The sequence below is a fragment of the Myzus persicae genome, unplaced genomic scaffold, assembly GCF_001856785.1.
Source record: "Myzus persicae strain clone G006 unplaced genomic scaffold, MPER_G0061.0, whole genome shotgun sequence".
Lineage (NCBI taxonomy): Eukaryota > Metazoa > Arthropoda > Insecta > Hemiptera > Aphididae > Myzus > Myzus persicae.
Window position 1 is genome coordinate 372,588 of NW_019102925.1, and position 27,228 is coordinate 399,815.

Genomic DNA, 27,228 nt, shown 5'->3' on the forward strand with positions numbered 1-27,228 from the left:
ATATGCGTTATTGATTGTACCTGCAGTAAAAATATTTCTATAATATTGTTTACATTTATAAATAAATATTCATCAAATAATGTTAAACCATAATTCTGCTGTATTCATAATCGGTACAAAATTGTGTTGATTCGAACAAGGGCACACAAATAATATATTTTTGATTTACATTTTTTTCTGAAAAATAAAAAATGGATAGTCAACAAAATATAATTTCGTTTAACATGATTCAATCGAAATACGTAGGTAGAAATTTTGAATCGCAGCTTCCAAAACTAATGTAAATATATTATTCGACGATTTCACTGTTGACATACTGTCTATACGATGATATACTTGAAAATATGCCAATGTGGTCACGATCACTTTGTTTGATCTAAACATCTAAACGTAGCTACATAGCATCAGACAACTAAAATAAAAAAAAATAAAATATTTACTTAATGTTTGGTACATTTACTATGCAACTACATTAGTTATTACTTTCATAATACAATATATATCAGCGAAACCTATTATATTATAATAATATTATAGGGCTGTGAATTGAATGCTTTATAAAACATTAAAAATGTATTTAAAATACTTTACAACGTTGTGTAAAATGCAGTTGAATTTTCAAAAGCCCAACTAAAATATAAAATGTACTTATTTAAGGAGATATGGAAGATGATTTTACACATAATTATTCTAAAAATTCAATAATTATAAATTCGGTGTGAATTGATTTATCGAAATGGTTGTTAGAAATACTAAAAAAAAAAGGGAAAAATACCTAAGAAACCATGTTACAAAATTCTAACTAAATGCGAATAAAGCTATGTCTTACAATAAGCTAAAAGAAGTTAGTTTTGGAACGTACAAATTCACAGCCCTCATTATAATAATATACTTTGAAACATACATGTATTCATATTGTTTTATACAGTATTAGCAAGAATATATAATAATAATAATAACAATGATGAAATAGAATAAGTGTCTAATTGGTGTATCTCCGTACGCATACCTATAATGCGTCTATTGAAAAATACATATGATGTACAGTATTTAAAATAGTTAATGTTTATAAAAAATTTTACAACCAGACTCAAACAATTGTTTTGAAACTATATAACAATTGGCGTTTTTAGGATACTCGATTTCAATCGTAAACTTTAGGAAGGTGGATAGGTTATTTTTAGGGACCGCTATATCCGTAATATATTGACGTGATAAGTTTTACAAAAAAAAGGAGTAACCGTGTAATTCGTAGAAAGATACAGCATGAGAAATGTTAATCCTTTGACCTGAAGTGTATATGTCGTAGCCACTTAGTGAAATATATCTTTTCATGAAAAGTTAATGGATGAAATAGATGAAACGTCTTTTTCATACTTCATGAAATACGAAAATATTTTACGAAACGGTCACTCCTTCACAATGTGGTCATTTATTTTGTTTAATATAACATTTACCACACAAATTTAATCCTTTTATTTAATTATTGCCATACACGGTTTTTTACATACTATACAAATGTAAGTTGTATGTATATAAATAATAAATATACTTTAATTTGTTGGTATATATAAAGTAACATATGTAAATTAATAAGTCATAATACTAGAATATGAAATAAAAATCGCTGCAATCACGAACACTTACTGATTTTTATTTTTTTATAGAACTTAAAGTTAAGATGGCAATAATCGTACAACTTTCGATTTAAATCATTAATCGATAAAAACAATTATTATGTAAAGATAATTCATTTTGGGAAATATTTTTCCTATAACTTTATAAAAACACAATAATATTGAGTATTAACCTAAAATATTAAATTATTAAAATAGGTGTACAATTTAAAAAACCAAAAAAAAATATATACTAACATAGTAACACATTTCCAAACACGAAGAAATATTATGCAAAGTCAAACTGTGTATATAATTTCAATTTTCACAAAACGTACGTTATTATACATAATATCTTAGTTAGAATAATTTACTACCACCAAAAAACAACATGCAAATTCAAGAAGTCTTGAAGTCTTCTTACAATTAATACCTACCTAGTAATAATAATTATAATAACAGTTGTGTGTGGTAAATATTTTTATTCAAAAAGGGAGTAGTGACATTTTTAAAAAAATTACCCTATGTCAAATTGGAATGACCATTTCATGGAAAAGTGACAGTTTAGTGAAATATTTCACAGTGGGAAAAAGTTTCTTCCACTTTATGAAATTGACAACTTTTCATGAAAAGATCAATTTCATGAAGTGGCTACGAAATGCATACTTTTAACTGAGAATTTGATCCGGCTAAGTTGATTCACTCTATTTTCGGGACTTTATGAGAGACTATCGGAGCTGATCTCAGGGTCAGTTTAAGCGTAGCTAATTATTTTTGCTCTTCGCAAAAGAAAATAATACATCTTATATGTTTTATAACTGATTATATAAACGCACAATTCATGGTTTAGTGAAAATAGAAAACATCGATTATAGGTATTTCTTATTAGTTTATCACCTACTATATTAGAGATTAATCCCACGGATTATATTATGTATTTTTTTATTACCTACCTACTATTTGTAGAATGTAAGTAACAAATTCTCCTAAATGATAATGTATTTAGTGCCTATTTTGTTTTTACGGTGCAAATGAAGTTGCTTAAATGTATAATAATTAAAATAACGAATATAAAAAACTTGAATATTCCTCATATATGATCAAGATGAAAAAAAAAAAAAATAATGATAATAATAATAATAATAATAATAATGGTGGTATGCTATAGTGATCGTATTTTATTATTTGCGTCATTGCATTACTTCTTTGAGTCTATATAGATGAACAATAACTCTTAAATTTATCATCAAGTATATTATAAACTTTAAAATGATACTTCGAAAATTATTACCTACCGACTTTCAATAGTTATGTGGAAACGCATTCAGTTGCCATCGTTTTGAACAATGATGTATTATCGGAAAAGGAGACGGAACGTTAGAAGTACTTCTAGAATATACGGTTGGATTAATTTTTATGCACCACAAGTAGTGACGTAGGTAACCATGAATTTTCTATTATTATTATATTATTATTATATTATCTGAAAAAATTATGTCTTGGAATATAATTGTATGATCCAATTACTATAATTTTATCATACTTCGAAGATCTCATATCGAAAATATTAGGTAACACAAAAATACACCTGATCAACTATTTTAACTATTTTCAATAGTTCATCTCTGAACAGAAAAGTAATCTTGAAGGATAAAAATACAACATAAAAAACGTGGTTGCTCATACATCATAAGTACCAAGTATTATTAGACCGAACATGCATGTCATAATATCAAATCCTGTACCTATGGTTACAGAATGAAATTAAATGTGTTATGAATTATCATCTAGGCCAAAGATTTTTTCAATAAAATACTTGTTGATTTTTCTGTTAGCAAAAAAAACTAGTAAAAATGTTTACATTCAAATGCGTACCATTTTAAAGAATACATTTTTTTCTAGAAGTTTGTAAAAGTGTGTAACTAACATATTACATATTATTGTAGAACGAAAATATTCCGAATGAAGTGTATAAAATAATATTATTATTAATACTATAAATTTATAAATTAAAAAATTGAACTTATTGTCTTGTCAATAAAAAAATATAAGGATATTTTTAATCTACAAAAAAAGTCGTTTGGATACAATATTTATATTTTAAACCTTCCATCGAAGTTACTTTTTATCTAAGAAATAAGGATATGTGCACCTATGGACGTTTATAAGGTGTAATATTATTCATTTCAATGAGAACTTCTATTTAAATAATTCAATTATTCACCCGATTCAGAGGACAATTCTATCAATTAAAGATTATGAATATTAATACTAATTACTAATTTATAAACTAATATGTACTTTAAATAAAATATCCATTACATTTTTGAGTATAAAATATAATCACAAAAATATTTTGACAACATCTTGATGATTTAATATTTATATTTAATCTGGCCGTACAAGAGGCTATGAAACAAAGAAAACATATTTCGTTTACGAGTTGTTTACTCTGGTGAGGATGATAAAGATAAAATCTATTCATAAGGTTCACGATTCCATGCACGAAGAATACACGTGGACGGAAAATTTCGTTTATAGTTTGGTTTCGTCGTTTTTTTTTTTATGTAAGCTCATCGATACGAACCCTTTTGCTAATCCTTTCCAACAAGTTTATAGGCGGTTCTTTTATTCGGAGGAATTTGCGCAGTAACCAACGGGTTCGTAACCCAAAATCGTGTGAATGCAAAGAAATGATTTTTTGATAACGCTCTCGGGTACTATACGTAATAATATATATTACATATTATATAACCTAAGTTATAGATGTAATAATATACGAGTATTATACCTATACCGCAATCTGCAGTCCGATCTCATCAACAAATGCTCACAATAATATTGAAGAATAACAAGGTGACTGACTGTCATATATTATATACTCGTGTGTGTTTTTCAGTGCAGGTGCTACCCTTCATTGTTATTAGATGCAAAGGATTAAAAATGTTAAATATTATTATATACGGACGTAGAGCAATACCTAAAAAAAAAAAACTGATTACGCTTGTCAGCGCACATGTGACTGCTGTCGGATATCTACCATGATAAATGATTTTTCCCGTGTTGTCGCGCTGACCAAATCTCGACGTAGTCGACGACGCGTGTGAAGTACATGGACACTTTTATGTTTGGGTAGATACACTATAATATATCATAATATTATTTCATGTTAGGTATAAACGTACTATTCATAAAAACGTTAATATTACTACTGTATTAAATTATATAGATATATAATATATCGATTATAACAAATCATACCGGAAACGGACTTTCACGGATTCGGCGTGACTGTTACTCACCTCTGGTTTTACGAGCACGAATTATAAGTTTACAGGTGAGACGACGCCGACCAACGAATTATACTATAACATCAGACGGTCTGTGTGTGTGTGTGTGTATGCCCGCACGTGATGATCGAACTTTTTTTTTCTTAGGTTTTAAATTTTACTCTCGGGTTTTGCGTCCACACGCCTAGACGACGAGAAGTCACACGCGACCGATCGCGAGTCGGGTCGGCCTTACAATATTTAAACGGGCCGTACGCACAAGTGATGTCGGGAAGACGACGAGCCAAAACCGACGGCCGCGATTATACGAGTGTCTGGAGCGATCGGACGAACACGGACAACGTGTACCCGGTAAATACATCGGGGCACAGGTAATAACCTACCTGTATGTATATTGTTAGTGTAAAAAAAAAAAACCGCGAAAACGCGCCAAACACGGGCACGCTCGACGACGGTCGGACGGGAACGGAAGAGCGAGTGGAAGAAAACCAAAACCAAAACGATACTAACGACAACGTCGCTTGATCGGAATATTGCCGAAAAACGCGAAATCGCACGCGAACGAACGGCGGCAACGGACAGACGGGGACGACCGACCGGCGGGAACGACCGTGTGATGCACGCGGCGGCGACGGGCAAGCTAAGTCGTCGTCTCGTCGTCGTCGGAGTCGCAGTCGCAGTCGCAGTCGACGGCGGCGCGCGTATACGGTTTGTAGACGCGTTGGCCGGGCAACCGCACAGCGCGCGCCACACACAAACACAGGCGTGCACACACACACACACACGCGCGCGCGCGTACACGCAACACTTGCACAAATATACACGCACGGACACACACACACATACACACAGGTACACAATTACACAAATACATAAAATATACAAAGACACACACACACACACACACACACACACACACACACACGACGTAGGATATTATGATCCGCCGCCGGTGCACGTAAACACAAAGGACGACCGCAACGTGCGTCCGTCATAATGCACACGTACGCCGCGACATTATGTCACAGTTTCAAGCCAAACGCCGAACGTAATGAATCATAACGGCACGGACAGGTGATGTTATATCATTATCATTATCATTATTATTATAAGCCCTGCCGACCCCGGCGTCTGTTTTTCAATCGAAAAAAAATTCTCCCATTACCCCCCCCCCCCCCCCCAAAAAAAAAAACTACTCTATGTATTATTCCGGCGTAAATGCTCTTGATGTTATTGTTGTGTGCAAGTCTCCGTGCTGTACGCATTGCAGTCTGACTTATGGTCGGTTCTGTTCTTTGTGGCGATATGATGATATATACGCATGCATAGGCGGTACAAAAGCTCGTTATTTTAGCCCGGAACGAGTTTAATATAATAATATGTCGTATTGGATAAGTACCCACCAGAGTATAGGAGACGATGGGGTCGAAATCTTTAGGAGAACGAAACGTTGCGATGGCTCGAATAGACATTGCTAGATGAGTCACTTTCAACCGGCTGTGTGATAAAAGCGCCAAAGGTGTGAACATAACATGTCATCGGTGTCAATATAAAACTATATAATTATTATTATGACAGAATTGACAAAAAAAATTATATGTATGTATATACATTTTACCTATATTTATATTTTATATAACAGTGTGGTTGATTTTAGATTCTGAACAGAGTGTTAAAAGACATTAAATATTATAATATAAACCGACCAAATATTATGATTCAGCTGCATTTGTAGTTTGCGTAATGTCCTTGTCCGAAATCTCAGCCCAAATGTGTGTGGGATTTGTACTAGAATCAATATATATAATAATATGTAAAATGTAAGTATGTAACAACTGGCCATTTCTCTTAAATATCTATGTTTTTGTTCAATAAACAAAATGCATAAAATGCCTTTATTTGTAATTAATTTGTACAATTAATTTATGGTAAAGATTAAAAAAAATTCGCATGCTTACTGAATACCAGAATACAAATACCAACAATATAATGTTAACATAGATATGTTTTTTGGGTGGATAAAAGTTTTTTTTTCTAAACAATTTCGGGGATAACTTTGTTCATCGCTTTAGAATCAACAATACAAAAATATATATTTATGATTCCTCAATTTCCTTTCCAGAGGAAAAATATACAGTTGTATTATAAAAGTTATAACTTGTTTTATTTTGTATATTATAACATAAAAACTTTAACACTCTATCATAAACAGATAATTCATTTACCAGGTATTTAGGATATTTGGGCTTTTGTACGATACGATTTATTTTTTGGTTATCTTGTTTCGGCGCTTATGTCTCCCACCACGCTAACCAACCAAACAAAGATTTAGGCTCCAAATAATTTATAATTTCGTTGGTTTTCTGAGAACTTTTTAGTATAAAATGTGTACAGTTTATTATTACGCGTTGCTTAAGTTAATTTTTATACTATAGTCTACGGTTTTCTCTCCATTTCTCAAATGCTGATACCTATGCAGTGTACACATAGCAAACATTGTTTTATGTTTATAAAATACATACGTTTTGTTAACATTTTGATATTTTCTAATCTTTAAAAAAATGACGACTCACATTTGAATACAACTTAAAGCATTGCTTAAAGCTGATATAGTTTCTGGTAAATTTGTAACTCAGGGAAACATATTATTTACTAAGTTTTATTTTCATAATTTATTCCTCCCTCAACCTATTCAAAATCATGTCAAAGCTACTGTTTTGGGCATGTTCCGCAAACCGATATTGTTCACAAGTGGAAAATATGTGACATACACAACAACATTGTCGTTACTTATCTTTAGATTATTGTAGGTCTGTCCTATTGGAATTTTACGACAGTTGTTGTTGTCGAAGGAAAATAAAAATAAATTCAAATCGCACCATTGTTATACACATCATAATAAACTTCAAATATAAATGGTAATGTATACATATAACATATCATACGATAAATAATAAATATGTGTTAATGAAACGAATGGGCTGAAATTTTCCAAAAACACTTTAATAAAGTTGCTTTTATCGCATATCAAAAACGTACGTAATTCGATTTACATCCCGCATAACATTATAACATAAATTTTAAGAGACGTTGTTTCTGATGTTTTATATAACGTAAAAAACTATATTAAATGTTTTAAAAAAATGAAGAGAACTAACGTTTCGTTCTAAAAGAAAGGGCACTCCATTTATACTCAATGAAACACACGATCTAACGAATTAAATGTGTTAGTTTGGGAACGTTTTAGTAGGATTCAGAGATCTTAAACAATCAAAGAAAGAAATTCACATTTATAGGAACGTTTAGGAACACTATGACCATAACTTAAAATAAGTAAAATTTGTAATATTAAACTTAAAAACCTAATGCATGACAAAATGATATAAATATCTTATACTATTAATTTGCGTTTTTTTTTTGTGAGATAAGTTTTTCCTTTTTACTTGCATAATTCAGTAGCAGTTAGTATAAAATAAAGTATAAACTCTTATTAATGTTTAAAATCTCAAAGTGTTTTAATTGCAAGAATCTTTTCACCAATTTAATCTACTTAACATTTTTAAGTTCAATAAACCTTCCTTTTAAACAAGTATCGTTTTTGTAGGCAGCATCTTAAACAATTTAAATTTAAATTTTAAGATATTCTACAATATAAATAAATAAGTATCAGAGTTCTATTCATTTGATGTACCTATACAAAGCGTGTAAACATGTTCGGCCTCCTGATTAATTCCTTTCTCAATATTTACTTTAAAACTATTACCACAAATTATAAGTGACGGTTGAACATTTTTATTCGTTTTAAATTCATGTTGTTTAAACATGTTTATATGTTCCAACCATCAAATAATATTGAAATAAGCATAACTCACACATTCACGCCGAACAAGCATGTACAGTGAGTAGGTAATATTTTGATCATACAATTTGCTGTTTTTATTTTTGGAAGTTTTTATTGATTAGCGAGTTTCATTCCTTAACTGCTTTTAATCCTCAACAATCTAATTTCCTAAAACAAATGCAGTTAAGCCACTATACGTTTGTACAAGTCTGAAGAAAAGGCATTTCCTTTTAACGAAAAGTTTTTAATTCCCTGAAAGCAGTACATGATCATGTTTTTTTTATAGATAAGTACCTATGTACCTATACATACATATAATATATAAAATAGACATAAATTAATATACTCTGTATAATATAATATATGATATAATACGTATTAGTAAATAGTAATTATAACAGCTTTAATTTAGTTAATTTCACATGAATAATAATATACTGTGATTCAAATCCACCAATAAAATGGCACGCATCAGACATTCAGAAAGCTATAAATGTTAGAAATTCGGAAAGGTAGGCGCATAAAAAGCAAGTTAAATATATTATCATGTTTTCAAAAAATAATTAAACGTTCCAAATGTATGTATATATAATATGCAGTATTAGAGTTAGAGTTGTGCATTTTATTTCATTTATAAATCAAGGATTTTATTCAGTATATTAAACATTTAATTGTTGAAAAATTATTTGCATCCTATTATTATGTTGCAAATCTAGTATTTGGTTACTTGATTTCTATATTATGTTTTACCCATTAAACTTATTGTTGAATACACTATTATTTACTTATTTGTAAAATATATATCAGTCATATGAGTCAAAATAATATTAAAATTTATAAGATTAATACATTAAAGGTATGTTTTTACCCGTTCTCATAATGACAATAAAACAGTGGTTCATTCTTTAAAATAATACAACATATTACATGTTGTTTGAACAATATTCAAACATCAGTATATTAAAAATAAATAGTTCTATCATAGTATTTCAAATTGTTGAAAACGTTTTCGTCTTCCATGAAATAAAACATAGTATTACTACGAACAAAAATACAAATTGTCTTCCGGGTCCACATTACCAAGCAAATAATTGAACAGTTAGCTTATAAAGGTAAGTATAAGTTTTTCCAACTATGGCAATCAAGGCATGCGTATTGACTTCGAGAGGCACTTAACCTGTTTAAAAAATAAACAAATAAAAGATCAAGCGTACTCACAAAAAAAAAAATGTTAAAATAAATTGAAATTTATTTTATCACAGTTGCATTTGATAGTATAATAATATTACGTCAATAAAACCGTAATAATGCATCATTTAATAAACTCTTTACCATTAAACCCATAAGATTATCACTAATTATATTGAAATAAAACTATTTCAATACGATTGGAAATGTTTAGTTTTGAGACGGAATAGTCAAGAATTTCCACATTGTTTCCCACTAGAAATTTGGTCCGCTGCGAAGTGCAGAATATGACACCGTGGCGTGTGAATTATTTGTAGTTCCCACAACTCGGATGCTTTCGGTTTTCGATTGAAATGTTATGTGGAAGTTATGGGATATACTCTCATATATTTAGGTATTTGGTTTGTTGAGATAGCTAGTCTTTGCAACTAACAACTCCAATGATATCGTAGAATGTTTTGATACAGGCGAGGAATTTAATTTCTATATGTTTTCAAGTTTCTAGCATGACGATGTCATTTCAGATTTTCAGATCTCTCATAAACTACGAGCCTTTGAAACGTACATTAAAACTGTTGAATTTATTTTAGTGACTATCATGAGTTTTCATCATGCACAAAGAAGATAGTGATGACTATCAATACAAAAAAATAACTCTGTCGGAAATATAGTTAGCTATTTACAATTATAGGCAGGTACGTGAAAAATAAACCATCGCATATGTTTTTAATATTATTATTTTCACTGCTTCGTCAAACATTCTTACAATAGGAACATTTAAAAATATTTAACATTTTGAGATCCATGGATAATATTATATTTCACTAATATATATGAATACAAAAATTGTTTTATACAATGATAATAATATATTTCCCGTTTCAAATGGAAACTCAGTCTTATCTTTGTATAATGGAAAATAAATATGTTATAAGTATGTCACTATATAGGATATATTATTATAATATTATACCTACCTACATAAAATTACTTATTTATATAGGTATATACTATATATACATAGTGGTAATCGGTATAAATATTTACAATTGTAGGTACTTCCACATACGCGCATTATAAAATAATTATATAAAAAATAATAATAATATCCCCATCGTTTTTTTTGTACTTAATAATATTATATTAATATTGTTTTTATTTATTTGAATATAATACATATGTATTGATGAGCATTATTGAACATCCGACTTACCCATGCTAACACAATATTCTTTGTTCCTTCAATTGGTACCAAACAAACGACCAAACCGTTATTTTATAAAATCGAGTAAGTATTAAACATTAAATTATTTATTATACATGTAGGTATGTATACTTAAAATGTGTATTCATTATTATTTTTTTACATTTATGTGGTTTTCTACAATGAATATTATGCTATATAATAATTCTTAGATATAAAATAAGAGTAGGTACCTACCTAAAGTGCCAATAAATCGTGTTTTGTATTATTGTCAATTTTTTTGTTTTCTCACTTAAACTTTAAATAGTATTAGGCATTAGCTTATAAATTAAAAATGTAATATTGGTAACTTATTTCAGTAATAAAAATGTATAATATCGGTTTTTAAAAACGATGTCAAATTTCATAAAATGGTATATTTGTTTATTAAATAGATAAATGTTTTGAATATCATAAAATTAATAAATATTTCAAAGTAAAAAGTAACAGTATTTACCTTTTGAAGTTACATTGTATTTTTGGATTTGATCATAATATATTAAACAAAAACCCTTCAAATATTTTTTAGAATTTTTCTATTTTTTTTTTTTTTACTGCTACAAAAATAAAAAATAAAGGTTTTCTTATAAATAAATACCTTACCAACCATTTAATAATATATACTGATCAAACTGTACGGTATTACATGTATAGAATACTATCTATGAAAGTAAAATATTTGTTTAAAAAATATTAATATTTTTCACATCCTTTGTTTTTTATTTTTATCATGTGTGTGGCTATTAAATATTATTATTACGATTTAGAATATTTGGATTGGATCTCACAATGTACAACATAATAAAAGTTTATACTGTTATTTGTATAATACCCATCGTTTTAAGTTTAAATAAATAGATATAATATACTAAATATACACAAGCAATAAAATATTCGTGCGTACAATCAACCTAATTATACAAATTTCATCGAACTATTTTCGAAACAATACATTTTCTATGCATATTTATAAAATATTATCTGAAATGTAAATATTATTAAGCAGCGCTTTATCTTAACCAAACAATAACACTGAGATTGTTTGAATAATCCAGTTTACAAATAGATAAATAACAATAATGGGCGTGCGACGGTATATCGTCGCATATGAAACGTCATTTTCAGGTCTAGACGAAGAGGTGCTGTTGTTCATTACAATATTGCGTGGATATTATCATAACATTATCATATCGTAATTAATACGTATGGGCATACACGATACACGGCAATAATATTATTATACACGTGTTCCAAGTGCCAAGCTCCGTGAATACAATCGTCACACGCAGCACATCGAACACCCACGCGATTTACAACAAAAACGACACTGCGCAGATTGTATAATAATTATATTATGCACTCCCCAAGTCCGTAATTCATCCAGATTTTTTTACTTTATTTAATTTTTAAATCAAAGCGCTGGCGAGGATCATTAATTTTGGATTGAAGTGCACAAGCTGCACTGTACAAAACGTTCATTTCATTCGACAAAACGACTATTAAGCGTGTCAGTAAAATACGAATACTTTAAACAACCGAACAGTTACAAAAAAGATAACAAAATATTGTGTAATATTTTTGGAACATTCCTAATTTCTAAAAAGAATTTCTAATAGAATTTGGTTCACTCCATTCAACGTATAAAAAACAAACCAATAATCTTTATACAATTATGAATACATAATATTATTTCTATATACCTATGTCAATTGTACCTATATAATATAAATATTTATTAATTCATGTTTATATTTTATTTTTCATAAAAGTGTCATACGTTGTAGCCTTAGCTCTGAGGATACAATAATGGCAAATTATCATTGAAAAGTATTATAGGTACTCAATTTCTTTAAGTAGCTCAATCGATGATGGTAGTCAAATTTTAACGTTATAAGTATAAATATTATAAACGTCTATAAATAGTAGTTGGCGAGAAGAGTTCAAAAACTGCTCTCGAGATTTGTCTGTTTATTAGAGATTTCAATACCTATACGGCTATTATATATTCGGAATACATATCCAAAAGACAAAAGTCCAATATCGTTATTTAAGGATAGACCCAAACCCATTAAACCAATTGTTTTCGTCAGCTCCTTGAAATTAAATTCCACGAGTGTGCACATCGTAACTACTGTTTTTCCGTTTTTAATTTCACTTTTATGGTACCTAGGTATATCCGACTGGTGAAATATTCATAATGTCGTGACTAACCGTCATTAAATATTAATCTACAACCTATGCACACGCAGCACCGTGTAGATACGTATAAATTCGCATGAGAGAGTATTCCGATTTCCGAGAGCGAAATTCGGAACGTCGGAAATTCGGTCTGGTGATTAGCCGACCACGGCAATCCCTTCTGCAGTGACAGATTTTCGCCCGTTGGCTGTGCGGTGCGAAAAAGATACGTCTCCGGGATAAGGTATATTATACTTTTAGTTGCCATACATGCATTTATATATATATATGTATTATGTAAAAACCTACCTGTGTGTACCTACTCGTGTATATATATATATATATATATACGTTATAACATTTCATTCAAACGAGTACATTTTTGACGATGGGGTTGAAACAGCCTTGCACGCGGCTGGTAGATATGCGGAGGAGGGCCGGCGGTCTCGTTTGATAAACGTCAGAGAGAAAGACTCGTAGTGACGAGAGAAATATATATTATACTCTGCCGCCACTGCGCGTTTTGTTTGTAAATTTATGTGACGTAGCACGGACGGCCGTGGCGGGGAATCGAGGGGAAGGGTTGTTTGAGCGGAGACTGCAAGACGTTCAGCAGAAGGGTTCATCGGCGTACCAAAGAACGCAGACACGAGATAACGTCTATAAGATCCGCTGAAAAGTTCTTCAAAGTATAATCGTGCCCACTCTATATAATATTATTATACGCGACATTTGTACCTGCAGTATTATATGGCCCCGTACGTTAAAGCGAAATCGCGAAGACCGTCGACGAATTTAGTCAACCACGTTACACGTTATTACCTACTTACGAAAAGTTCAATGTTAATCCAATAAGTCGACATCGTTTGCGGATTTATATTTCCGGTATAAATCGTCGTGGTTATTATGATAACTGCAATAACGATACGCCATCGTTGCGTAGGCACATTTTTCTATTATCGATTTTGTTTGCGTTTTTTTTTTTTTTTTAGAACAATAGCTTATATATTATTATACCTACCTACGTTATAAGTTATAACGTCGTGTGTAATAGTTTCTAAACGTACATTGTCTAATGGTTTCTAATCTAATATAATGATAAAATTGAATTGGGTCATCGCCGTGTTGTTAAAAACTTATTTATACCAACTATTATTGTACGAAGATGACGGATTTTCAAAATACTCGGAATCAAATGGGAAAAACGTGTAATGATATTATATTGCTCGCGAGGAAACTGTCATATATATATATATATATATATATGTAATTATCAATATAGTGTTTGGTTGTTTATATGATGTTCCCTAATGAAGATATCCGATTAAAATATTGTCTCTGCGTGTGAGATAAAATTTAGCTCAATGGAGTTTATTAATATGTACCATAACCTGCATCTCAGATTACAGTGACATCTTTTCAGTAAATTTTTTAATTCAAGTCATAGACAATACGGCTAATACAGCGGAAATGCGTAGACAATATAAGTCTTCCCTGAATGTATATTCGTTATTGACCGCATCAATAATGGTACCGGATGCAGCTTTTCGAAGTACCTATAGATGATCTGACTGAATCTCCACTCCACCTCCACCTAGTCGGCAAACGAACGGTTTTAAATATTTAATTGAAATCAAATTCGGCTATTTCGTCGGTTCTAAATCATCGAGTTTACATTTGCATGATTATATAATAATATTATATGTTCATATATTATCCAATATCCACTTATAATACATGTATATATATATATATACACCTATATAGTAATGCGTATCCACCGTAGTTAGAAACGCATTAGTTGGAACTCGTTCAACGAATAATCCTAGACGGACGTCTAAGTTATTCTGTTTGAGTATGTAAAGGTTATTCCTGTTGGGCGTCCGAAAAAGGGTTCATACCAATAATACAAGAATATAAGTGTGTGTACGCATGTGGGTCCCGATATCACAACGAAAATCCTCGTTGAGGACATTATATTACACTTTGTATGTGCAGAATTTAAATACGCCAAACAAATCACGAAAACCTTTTTGTATAATAATAATAATAATAATGATAATAATGTACATCGAGCCATTTTGTTCACATGACGTGCGTGTGTATATATAGACAATACCAAACGGGACAATGTTTATTTATCTCATAGAAATAATTTTCCAAGCCGTCGGAGAAATCCTGCAGCCAGCATAATAATATATCCATCTGCGATCGGGAGGGGGAGGTTTTATTATTTTTATTTTTTTGGCAAATCGATTTGAAATTGCCAACCGCATGACTTGGTATGGATTACGGCGACGGTTGACGTATATTGACGCATTGTCCGATTATACGATATTCTATTTATTCCCATATTATAATATATTATTATTATTATATTTTGTACATTTAAATGATATATTAATATTTAATATATAATGGTATGTCCGTATATATGCGCATATTATAATATGTATATCCGGTTAGGAAGACACTGCTGTCACAATGTTTTTGTGATTTTCCCTAGTGAAATTGAATATTCTGTTGTTTACAGCATACACATAAGCTTATAATTTAAAGTTTATATTTTACGAGGCGCATTGAGAGTATAACTCGAAAAGCTTAATACGTTAAGTCAGTCTGTTGATCATACGATTTCATACATTGAATAGGACATTTCAGACCCTAATGATTACAACTAACAAATTTACTTTAATTAGGGTGTATTTTTGTCAGTTGTTTTATGTTTAGCGTGTGTCTTACATAAACATATTGTAGTTGTGTTCACGGAATTTAAAATAATTAATTAATACATTTTCAAGATTCGTGAATATTAAAAGAAATAATTTCTCGATTATAAGTAATTAATATTCAGTTTATATTTTGGTTTGTCAAACAAATTGTCTACCTACAACCCTCGTCGATGTTTAAAATCAAAACATTTTTTTATGCTCTACAACATGGTAACAGACAAAAAAAAACATTTTGAAACGAAAACATTCATCGCTATACACAAAATCTAAAATATGGTTTTGAATGAAAATATAACTTAACATAAAAACATGGGAATTATTTTAAATCGTATCTCGAAATAAGCAACTTTTTGACGTTAATATTTAAAACGTCAATATAACCTATTGTTGGTTACACGTAAGTGTGTCGCACAACAATGTCAATTTAACTACTCTCTGCTGTGAACGCGGCCTCACTAGTCACTAAGGTCACATGTGAGCTCAATTGATCGTAATTTATATTGTACGACGACGTCTTAGTGTAATCCACAATTTTATACTCCCGAGATGAATAGTTCCAATTGTAATTCGTCAACACCATGGACAGCGTGCCGACTCCTTTTTGCATAGGTTCCAATGAATCTTCGGGAAATCTGTCCGACAACAGTTGCTATTCGGAAAACTTCACCGGAGAACCAGCTGAGTACGATCCTCAGGTAATATCTCATCCGAAGTTACAAATTGACTTCTCGATATCTAATTTCCGGTAGGTAATGTATAAGTAATAACATAGTATTTTCTTTGATCGACCAACGAGATGTTGTATATTTTCAAAAGTTTTTACATTAATTTATGTAAACAATTTTAAATATTTATTTTGATGTAAATTTAAAACAAAAACTTGATTTATACAATATATTATCAGAGTATTCAAATATTATAATGCAGTATAATATCCTAGCGTGTTTATACTTAGAGCAGTCAAATTAGAAATTCGTATCGTAATAATTCTAACTAAAATCCGAGTTAACACATCATATATTATTCTATAATAATACTAAGACATCATTTTTATAGTTTACACTTAAAGCATCTCAAAAACTCTCAACGTATTTGAAAATATTATGTTTGTTTACATATTAACTTAAGGTCAATAATAAAAAAAGGAATTTTGTAAGAAAAATCGTACTTATATTTTTTCTTTTTAAATAAAAAAAAAAACATTTTTAATTTGACATTCCCAAGCAAAATACAGTTATATAGCTATATATTAATAGGTACCATTGTAAGGTATATGAACCGATGATTAAATTAAATACCAAAAGTGCAGAGTTTCTGATTGGTACATAATATAATATTATCAATATGACAATATGTAATTTCAGTAAGTTCCTAATACGTGGGCATTATTTTTACAACATTTAAAGTGTTACATTAATACTTAACCGCTGGTTGATGCATTAGAAATAACCCTCTACATATTATTGTTGTATGCACTTTATCATTAATTATTATTTATTATTATGGTTTTTACATGTTACAACTGTTATCAAGACGTTATAACTTTCATTTTTACGAATCTGACAAATGAAGAAATCTTTATTGCGTGTCTAAAAAAAAAATCCATTTTTTATACGCATTATTATAAAAGTCCTTAGGTTGATTGTACATTTGATAACGTCAAAACACCATAAATATTGCCATTATTCTTATCGACAAATCGTTAACAGTAATGCGGTCGTCAATGACGGAAAATAAACTTTCCTAATGTTTGTTGTCTTAGATACCATATACGCAAACAGAAAACGAATACGATACAAAAGAAATATAAATTTTTTTAATACGCTATACTTAATGAAAAACAATCGGCAACTGAGTCGTGTGTATGATATTATTGTTGAACTTAAGTTGTTAGTATTTGTGTACTTTGTGCAATAAGGAAGTCAACTTATTGAGCCCCTCTGCGGAGCTATAATACTATGACTACAGCACTCGCGTGAAGCCCCGGGAGTGCCTACTTAATATATTATATCAATACAGACATTTCCCTCAAACTTTAAAGCAAATACAACCAATTGAATCCAAACAAAATAATTATGCACATGGTTTGTGCCTTATTATACAATGGTAATATTATAGTCCTAACTACACTGTACGTCACTAAACTTTGTAAATTATACAAATTTAAAGAGATAATACATTACGATATCTATTTTCCACTTTGTGTTATGTGGAGCGGAATAATTCACTGATTTTTTTTTAATCTTTAAGTATTTATTGTAATTATAATAATACATTTTGTCGATTGTGTGTCTCTCATATTGTCATTTATTATTATCATTATTATTATTTTAGACAGAGCAAGAACAATTATTTTCTTAATTATTTCCAGATCGTCAAATATTGTTTTTCTTCTAGTTACATAAACTGTATAAAAATATGTAATAATATGTGCGTCATATTTATACTTGAAATAAAATCAAACGAATATAATATTTTACGACCGTAGATTTTGAATTTGAATTTTACCATTACTTCGAATTTACGAGTGCTTAAGACACGTTCGAATAACTACACATTTATTTATTTAATTCCACTAATGAAGTACACGTTAATTAACACACGTGCACTATGCCCACATCGCACATATAATATAATATATTCCAGCTATAACTATTGGCAGCTCGGTGAGGCGAACCCTCGTGCAACCAACGAACCATCGGTTAACAGAGTTTTATCGATTTCTATTATAGGCGCCTACAACGCGTAGGTAACTATCGTATTCGTTTGTGTCCAAATTTGAATTTACGAGTTTCACGGCATAAACGTATTAAAATAACACCATAGTAATGTTCATATTCCATAAAATGTGAAGAAAAAAAAACTGTTAGTCCCAAAAAACATATTTGGCAGTGTACAATAAAAAGCTATTATTTCATTTGTTTATGGGTTTTTTTTTTTTTTATTCAGCTCACTCCGGAAAGGGTCAGACTTAACGGATATGATTCCAGTGAGACTTTTAGTGACATGTTGGAAGACGTGGCCGTCAATTACCGGACGCATCACGGTACTCAGCCAAGACCAGTGTAAGTGAACACGACACCGTTATGTAAAATATATTACTATAAATTATTACAGGACGACAATGGTCGACCGACGCGCAGTGAGGATAATAATAATAAATAACAATAATATTATAATATACAACCAGGGGCGTTTTACGGAGGAAAAAAGGGGGGGGGAGAGCTGAAGGGTCTGCAGCTTCCACCACGAAATGTCTGAGAAAATCTTAGACCGGGAGTATATTTTTATTTGCGTCGGTATTAAGAGCTTTTTTTCTTCTTACACAGTTCTTATGATTATCCGTAAACCATAATTTTTCTAGAAAAAAACTGATCTTAATTTTTTACAATGCATAATATACCAATAACGAAAAACCTCTATCTAATAATTACCTCTATTTAGTATTGAGCTATAAATTTATAAATCATCAATTAGAAAATACATATTATAATGTCACAAAAATATTAAAGCGGTAGTATTCAATTTATAAATTGGCAACGGATGACTAGTACAACTGTGTATAGTATAAGCTGTATACATACACTGAATAATATTTTTCAAAAAAAAAATCATGTAAGAATTTTTAGATTGAAAAAGTAGGTTTATTCACTTTTTTTTTATATATTAATATTATTTTAGTAGATAGATTGATCATTTTAATGTATCCTATATATAATATCTATATTTATTTAAGTATAATAATTCAGAAAATAGTTTCTAGTTTATTAATAAAGACATTTTGAACAAAGTTCGTCACATATCTTACACTTATTTCACACCAACAGTCATTAAAATATGATACTACTAAAATAATACATTTTCAAATCAAGATCTCTGCAGAATATGAATATGAATCAAGAACCATGAAGAAGTAAAAATATTAACCTTATGGAATGTTACGTCACATTTTTTTTGTATATATTTTCAGCACCAACGAGCACCATAATTGAAATATAGTGACATATACATTTAGTTAAGAATTTTGAGTAAGTTAATGGTCAATATGATGCAATTAGTTGTTCGTTACAACGATATGGAAAATTAAAGAAAAACTAAATGCGGAAGAATTGTTTTAGAACATTGAAAAACCGGAAAATCATTTTTCACTCTCATGACCTTGCCTATACTTTTTATTGTAAACACCTTATACGAATGTCGGAGTGCCAAGTATATAAATACACTTTTTTTCATTATTTTCTACTTTAGTGTGTTTACACAACTATCTAAAATCATGGGCACGACACGTTGTGGTGTCACCAGAGATTCATGTTCACAATATTATTATAATGCGAGCATTGTGGTATGCCGTCGTAATTCGCACGCAATCCGCTCGTTTCACTCGTTTTCACCGTAAATAATATTCGTTTATACAATATATAATATTTCAAGATAATAACAACGGTGACAGTCCGGGGGGTGCGGGCCACGCGATAACGAGACCACGGATTTTAATTTTACGAAAATGTTCAAAGTTATTTAAATTGAAGTTAAACGAAAACGACAGCCCACGAGAATACGCTGTGACGTCGCAGTCGGCGGAAGAACAATGTTTATACTAAAACTACGGTGGTCGAACACCAATTTTATATTATATTATAACATAATGGTACTGGTATAGTGGTATAGTATTCATGGATTTGAATAGAGGAGAGAAATGTAATACGACAATCAATTTCTTCATATTTTATGAGCATGTAAAACACTAGGTTATATTATATTATTATAATAATCATTCTGAAAATATGACAAACAATTTAATTTATGGAATTGTATTGCTCAACTCCATATTATACAGCACGTAACAAACTAAATCTTCTAAAATTGGACTCATTCATTCCAAAAACTCGTTTTATGATTTAGTATGAATAAAACAAATTATATATAATTGTAAAAACAAACACTATTTAAAATTGTCCATTATATTTTCCATTCTATTACTCATTTCGTTTTCCATTATATTAAAATTGAATGTAATAAATTTATTATGAAACAATAAATTTCCAAATGATTAAAAGCATTGACAAAAATAAATAATAATTCTCACTTATATGAATTTGTCATTTTGATTAACATTCGATTGAATCTTATGTAACGAAAAGTAAACGAAACTTATTAAGCGTTTAAAATAATTTTTTTGAACAAATAATGAATTTTTGGTATATACTCATTGTATCATAAGGTGCTTAAGTAATTTTGACTACACATATTGTTATTATTATATGATACATTTCTACAAGACGCCTTTTGTCGGTTTTTTTCTTTAGAATCAAACTACTATTTAAGCTTAAATACATCACACATATTTTTGCGAAAAAGTGAATAATCCTATCAAACTAAAAACTATAATAGACACTATTAATAAACGACAATTACTTCCAAATTTTAATTTGACTTCTCTCTTGAGCGCTTTCTTAAGAAATTAATAATACATAAAACAATGAAGAACTCGCTCCAAAATTATATAGTAGGTACCTACGCACCGTATCTCGAGATAATGCAATTGTAGTGTGTTCACTGTTCAATTAAATGCAATGATAAATCTTTGTGTATGATAAAAAATGTTGAGTGGAGACTAGAAATGGTTTGTCATCCTATTTATTTCTAAAGATATTAATTTATATATTATATATTTTTCTGTATTAGAAATATGGTAGGTTGCACTAATATTTTAAACATATTATTGTATAATGTTTATTAATATATTTAATGAATAATGACAAAAAGTTTCAACTTAGTTATTTTGTAGTAATTTAGGAATATTATCCTTAGTTAGTTGAAACTTTATAACTTAGTTATATTTTTTTTTTTGGATTAAGGCTTCAGCTACTAAGGTCATTAGCCTGGTACTGTGTGGGACGGGGGTGGTTGGTTGGAACACGTTTGTATGTGTGGCAAGGATGTGTCGCTAAAAACCCGGATGGTCATCCATCCGAGTGCTAGCAACGACGACTGGTAAGTACGTTCAGAGCGTTGCCTCAGATTGAGCGTACTACCCTCTACTACGCCTCAACAAGCCACAAATCGTTATATTTTCTTTTAACATGTAAATTTCGTCAAAATTTGAACATCAGATTTCTATAATGCGTTATAGATCTGAAAAATATTGAACTGAAATATTTTGATATTCAAACAAAAATGATCGTAATTTTTTTTATACTCAGTGTAAACATTTTTGATCATTTATTGTGTATGATATGTTTAATACCCGACTGTTATAATTCAATTTTTGTAACAGCACAACAGCATAGCAACCTCTAAAACTAATAAAAATATCTTGTTACAAATGGCTCTTATTATTATGTGTTGGCATACAACGTATTACTCCGGCTAAAAATATGTTGTTGAGATGGGCTTCGTGGAAATAAAATTGGAAAATTGAAACACTTATTATATGCACGTGTTTTTGTTACTTTTCTTGAAACTGGTAGGTATTTCGTCTGAAGTTCGAAAATATAATCCTGCTAGTAGCCAGAGGAAGGTAAATGCCTGGAAATTAACATGGAGTGAATTCCCAGGAATGTTCGTGAATAGCGTGGCATGTCGTAAAGTGCATGAGAATTAATAATAAACATGCTATTTTTTAATCATTATGAATTATGATACTCAATAGCGCAATTCAATCAAATATTTCATTTTGTGTTTTGATCAATTACCAGTGTTGGGTAGTAACGTAACGAGAGTAACGCGTTACTGTAACGACGTTACTTTGTTTGTAATGAGTTACGTAATTTCATTACTATAATTTTCAAGTAACGGAAATGAAATAGAAATTACTTTTGATAAGTAATTTTTATAGTATAACGCATTACAGTTTTGAATTATTTAGTAGCTATTGGAAATTGAAAAAAAATCTTTTAAAAATATGTCTATAATGTGAGGGTTAAGAATACCAATCTAATATTATATATATAGATATATATATATATTTAATTTGAACTATCGCCACCATGGTTTTGACAGGTCTAATGTAGGTACTGTAAATCACAAGAATAGATTAAATTTATTATTTAATTTGATTCCTCTAAATAATATGTACATAATATACACGTTTCCATGAATATCTATAGCATGGGCTATACGACATACGTAATACGTATACATATACCCAAACACTGTTATTGGACTGGTTTATTTATATAATTTATAAGATATAATTTCATTTAGTTCTATTAATACGTGGTGCTATTTATCATAAAAGATCGCGTATGAGCGATAAGAACTTCGAAGATACTCTATTGTGTAAAGTTAATTTAAAAAACAAATAAGTAATTGTAAAATAAAGGTTTTGATTAAGCTATTTTTTTATTTATTTAATAGGTTGATTTATGTGGTGAGTCTATGACATATTATACATTATACTTACTTATATAAGTACAATTAATTATTACAATTTTTTAATAGTTATAAGTAATTAATTTTGTTATGTACTTATGCATTAACTGTACATTTTTAAGCCATACCTTTTTTCTATAGGTAATGTACTTAGTTATGTTATTGTTTAGTAAAATTATAATCGCTAAGAAATTTAAAAAAAAAATTTTGTAACGAGAAAGTAATGTAGTTACTTTTCTTTTTGAAAATTAATGTAATTTTATTACAATTTTATTTGAGTAACGAGTAAAGTAACTTTATTACATTTATCTCTAAGTAACGAGTAACGTAACGTAATTACTTTTTAAAAGTAACTTACCCAACACTGTCAATTACAATACCCACATAATATACCTGTAGTTAAATTATATGGGAAAAAACTCAATGGAATTATATAATATAGTATTGTATATGATAAAATAAATTAAGCTTTTAAATTTAAAATTAATAATGTTAAATTAGTAATGATATCATAGTAAATGTGCACTTCTAGTGAACACTCATATAAGTGTCTACTTTAATTTATTCTGTAGGAAAAACTAACAACAACTTTAGATTACATTTTTGAAATCAAAAATATTGTTGGTGAAGGTATTTCACAAAAATACCCCACTGTTGAAATTTAATGTTTTGACAATATTTTAGCTTTTGAGGGTATTTTTTAGTAAATTTGTATACGTTTACATAGTTGTGCACAAAATAATATAATAATAAGTTGATAAATTTTAAAGATATATTGAATGTGTTAATGTGTATAAATGTGTTGATTAGGTAACTTTTAAATATTAATGCAAAATATTAAGTTATTAAAGAGCAACAACTCTAAGTTAGTTGTTAGGCTGGTAAACGTTAACATATTCTATGTTGCACATGGTGCAGCTTATCAGTTATCACATGGGCTCTACACAAAAGACCCAATACATTATTTGCACATAATTTTTCAGCTATCAACTTAAGCGTGAAAATGAATAATAGTTAAATTATATATTATAACATATGAACGATTCACATTTATTTGATAATTGACTCATATTTATTTTGGCATAGATTATTTGTTCTGTCGCTTTACGATACCTAGTAAAATTATATTAAACTGCTATATGATTATTTGTATTGGATTTACAAAGTTGTATTCTGTTTTTTTTTGTACCATACACTGTTTTATGAAGGTTCTGGTACTAAATCATGTATAATTTGTACTTCAAATAGTCAAAAGTAGAAATTACTACTATTTTAAATATTCGGTAAAACTAAAATAAATAACATTTATTTAAAATTTTAATTATTACCTTTTGGTAATCATAGTTATTATTTTAATAAGTAGTAAGAATGTAAATAAAAACATAATATATTAGTCGTACAAAATATACTAATATTGTAGTATTATAATGCGATTTGTTTTAATAGCAATATAAATATAAAATAAAATACCCTTAGAAATATACGCTGACAGACCATTTTTGCTAAGACACATTTTTAATAGTAGTTATACGGTATACAATTATTATTCATTGAATTTTATATGACGTGGTACGCCCTACAATTACTGTACTGCTTGTCCGCTTTTTAAAATGTAATTTTAACTTAAAAATTATGCAGAGTACCGATTATAAGAAATAAACAAATTACTTACAAATACACGTTTTAACTTGTTATACTCCCAGGAACGATGTCTTAACGATGTTGTTATATTGTTCATAAGGAATAAAAATGTTCCCAGAAATTTCCGGGAGGACGGCCCCGACTGTATAGCATGCCTCTTCCGTTTTAGATTAAAACTGACACTGTAACGAGAAGTGATTTGTGTTTTTTATTTTTATTTGATATTAAAGTTTCTATGACTTTTTCTACTTATGTAAGTGTACCGTGGATTCAAACGAAACCGTATCGTATGGACGGTAGACAGCATAGTCGAACAAAGTTGACGACGATGTTGGCCAACATGAAGTTTCCGGAAATGGCAGAAGTGTATCAATCACTGCAGTGCGCATTGCATTGAACTATAATAAATAAATCTACACGAAGTAGATGCTAAGATATCTCGGTTTACCTGTAATTCAATAATTGCTACTTAAAGAAACACAACATGTTTTAATGTGGAAACGTGCGTCGCATACTTCCACCTTGGAGTAAAAACTTCAGTGCGAGGTCACGCTGAACTCGAGTCAAATTGTATCATATTATATTATCTTAATTTAGATTAGGATGATGGGTGGAAACTCAATTAAAATACAAAAATGTATAAGGTATTTTAAATTTTGCAGAAATATACACACGAATGTAATATACTATATTGAAGATAAATGAATTTTAATTTGGCTAAATAACAGAATCAATTTAAGTAGGAGAATGAAGTGCCTAGGTGTGACTCATACGGTTAGTAAGTGGTTCATTATTCTAGTTATCAGTAGTACCTCTGTAGTTTTGTACAATATGCAATGAATGTTATATTATTTTATTTTTATGTTATGGATGTCTAACATGCATAACATAGTTTATAGGCATACACGAAGACGACAACGAGTGTTTTCGAATCCGAAGATTGTTGTTTGCGTTGTAAAAAGTTTACTTTTTCTATCGTCAATTGTGAGACACTAAAACAATACTGTTTAACTGTACTATTATTATTAACAGCAACAATAACAATTATTTTTATAAGCTGTTCAATGTTTTATGACAAAACTTGCTTCGTTACATCCGGAGACATTTGTCCTGGATACTAACCGATGACACAAATTTGAGAAACTTTTCATTTTATTTGACTTTGTATGTTTAAATAAACATTATAAATATTGATTCTTGTGTTATATCATTAAACTATACACTAAGGGTGACCTCAAATCACGTAATGGATTTTTCGTGTTTTTATTTTGTATTTTGTCTAACCGATAAATATATAATTTTTAAAAATAGGAAACGTACAAAATATAAAGTAACATTGGTTGGCCTAGTTTTGAACTTTATACGAGTGGTAGTGTTATTGCTAACATCAACTAAATATAAATCTGAAGTAGGTTTTTTTTTTATGACTTGTAAATGAACCGTATGTTATACTACCCCAGCTATTCATATTATACTCGTGAGATTTTTTTTTCATATTCACCAAGCATTGTGTAGAACTCTTTTTTATATTAAAAGTATATTCAGTACGGCCGTCAACCTTTCTTTGATAACCGCAGTCGATTTATTATAATTCTGATGATTTTAAATTGAACTACCTAGTTAATATGTTATATTTCTATTAAATTTTGACCTTTTAATAATTTTTCTATCCATACACTTTTTTGTATTAATGTGAATAAAATGTATGAGGTGAACATTTAAGGGAACCACTCAATGAAATATTGGTATAAATATTAATTCATAAATTTTAAATTTTTATTTCGTAACTAAAATGTAAAATTCTTTACTGCGTTGTAAAAATATATTCCTTGATTATATTAATATATTTTGTTATAAATTTATAATAGAGTTTATATGCATAATATTATATTAATGTAGTGTTTATTATGCATATCTTAATATATATAAATCTCATGTCACAATGTTTGTCCTCAATGGACTCCTAAACCACTTTACCGATTTTGATTAAATTTTTTACTCCGCGTGTAATTTGGTCCAACTTAAAAGATAGGATAGTTTTTATTTCAAATTTTTTAATACATTAAATATTTTAATTAATTTTTTAATAAATTTAAAATTTATTATTATTATTATTATTATTATT

At 29.4% G+C, this 27,228-nt stretch overlaps 3 protein-coding genes across 8 annotated transcripts in view; 1 reads left to right on the plus strand and 2 right to left on the minus strand.

Moving 5' to 3' along the window:
* The window catches only part of LOC111033413 (semaphorin-2A), a 373,923-nt gene extending 368,374 nt beyond the window's left edge, over positions 1-5,549 (minus strand). The window contains exon 1 of the mRNA XM_022314127.1: positions 4,919-5,549. The gene's annotated coding sequence lies outside the window, so the exon portion shown is untranslated. The remainder of the gene's footprint in view (positions 1-4,918) is intronic.
* The window catches only part of LOC111033411 (uncharacterized family 31 glucosidase KIAA1161), a 92,374-nt gene that overhangs the window by 50,492 nt on the left and 14,654 nt on the right, over positions 1-27,228 (plus strand). For 2 of the 3 annotated variants that reach the window (XM_022314123.1, XM_022314122.1), the window contains exon 2: positions 19,038-19,153. In XM_022314123.1, coding sequence (XP_022169815.1) covers positions 19,038-19,153 — 116 coding nt within the window. Of the gene's footprint in view, positions 1-16,526; positions 16,784-19,037; positions 19,154-27,228 lie in introns of those variants that run through there. The other variant, XM_022314124.1, reaches the window with a different exon arrangement.
* Positions 243-25,861, minus strand: LOC111033415. Of its 4 annotated transcripts, none has more exons than XM_022314132.1 (3): positions 25,353-25,838; positions 25,135-25,285; positions 243-412 (listed from the first exon to the last, which is right to left on the minus strand). In XM_022314132.1, exons 1-3 carry the CDS (start codon positions 25,490-25,492, stop codon positions 395-397), a joined length of 309 nt encoding a protein of 102 aa, XP_022169824.1. In that variant the 5' UTR covers positions 25,493-25,838; the 3' UTR covers positions 243-394. The 4 variants fall into 4 exon arrangements, 3 of the variants coding, with proteins under 3 accessions (XP_022169824.1, XP_022169823.1, XP_022169822.1); XM_022314131.1 differs by lacking the exon at positions 243-412 and adding an exon at positions 6,615-6,694 and having other exon boundaries at positions 25,353-25,840; XM_022314130.1 differs by lacking the exon at positions 243-412 and adding an exon at positions 9,705-9,924 and having other exon boundaries at positions 25,353-25,816.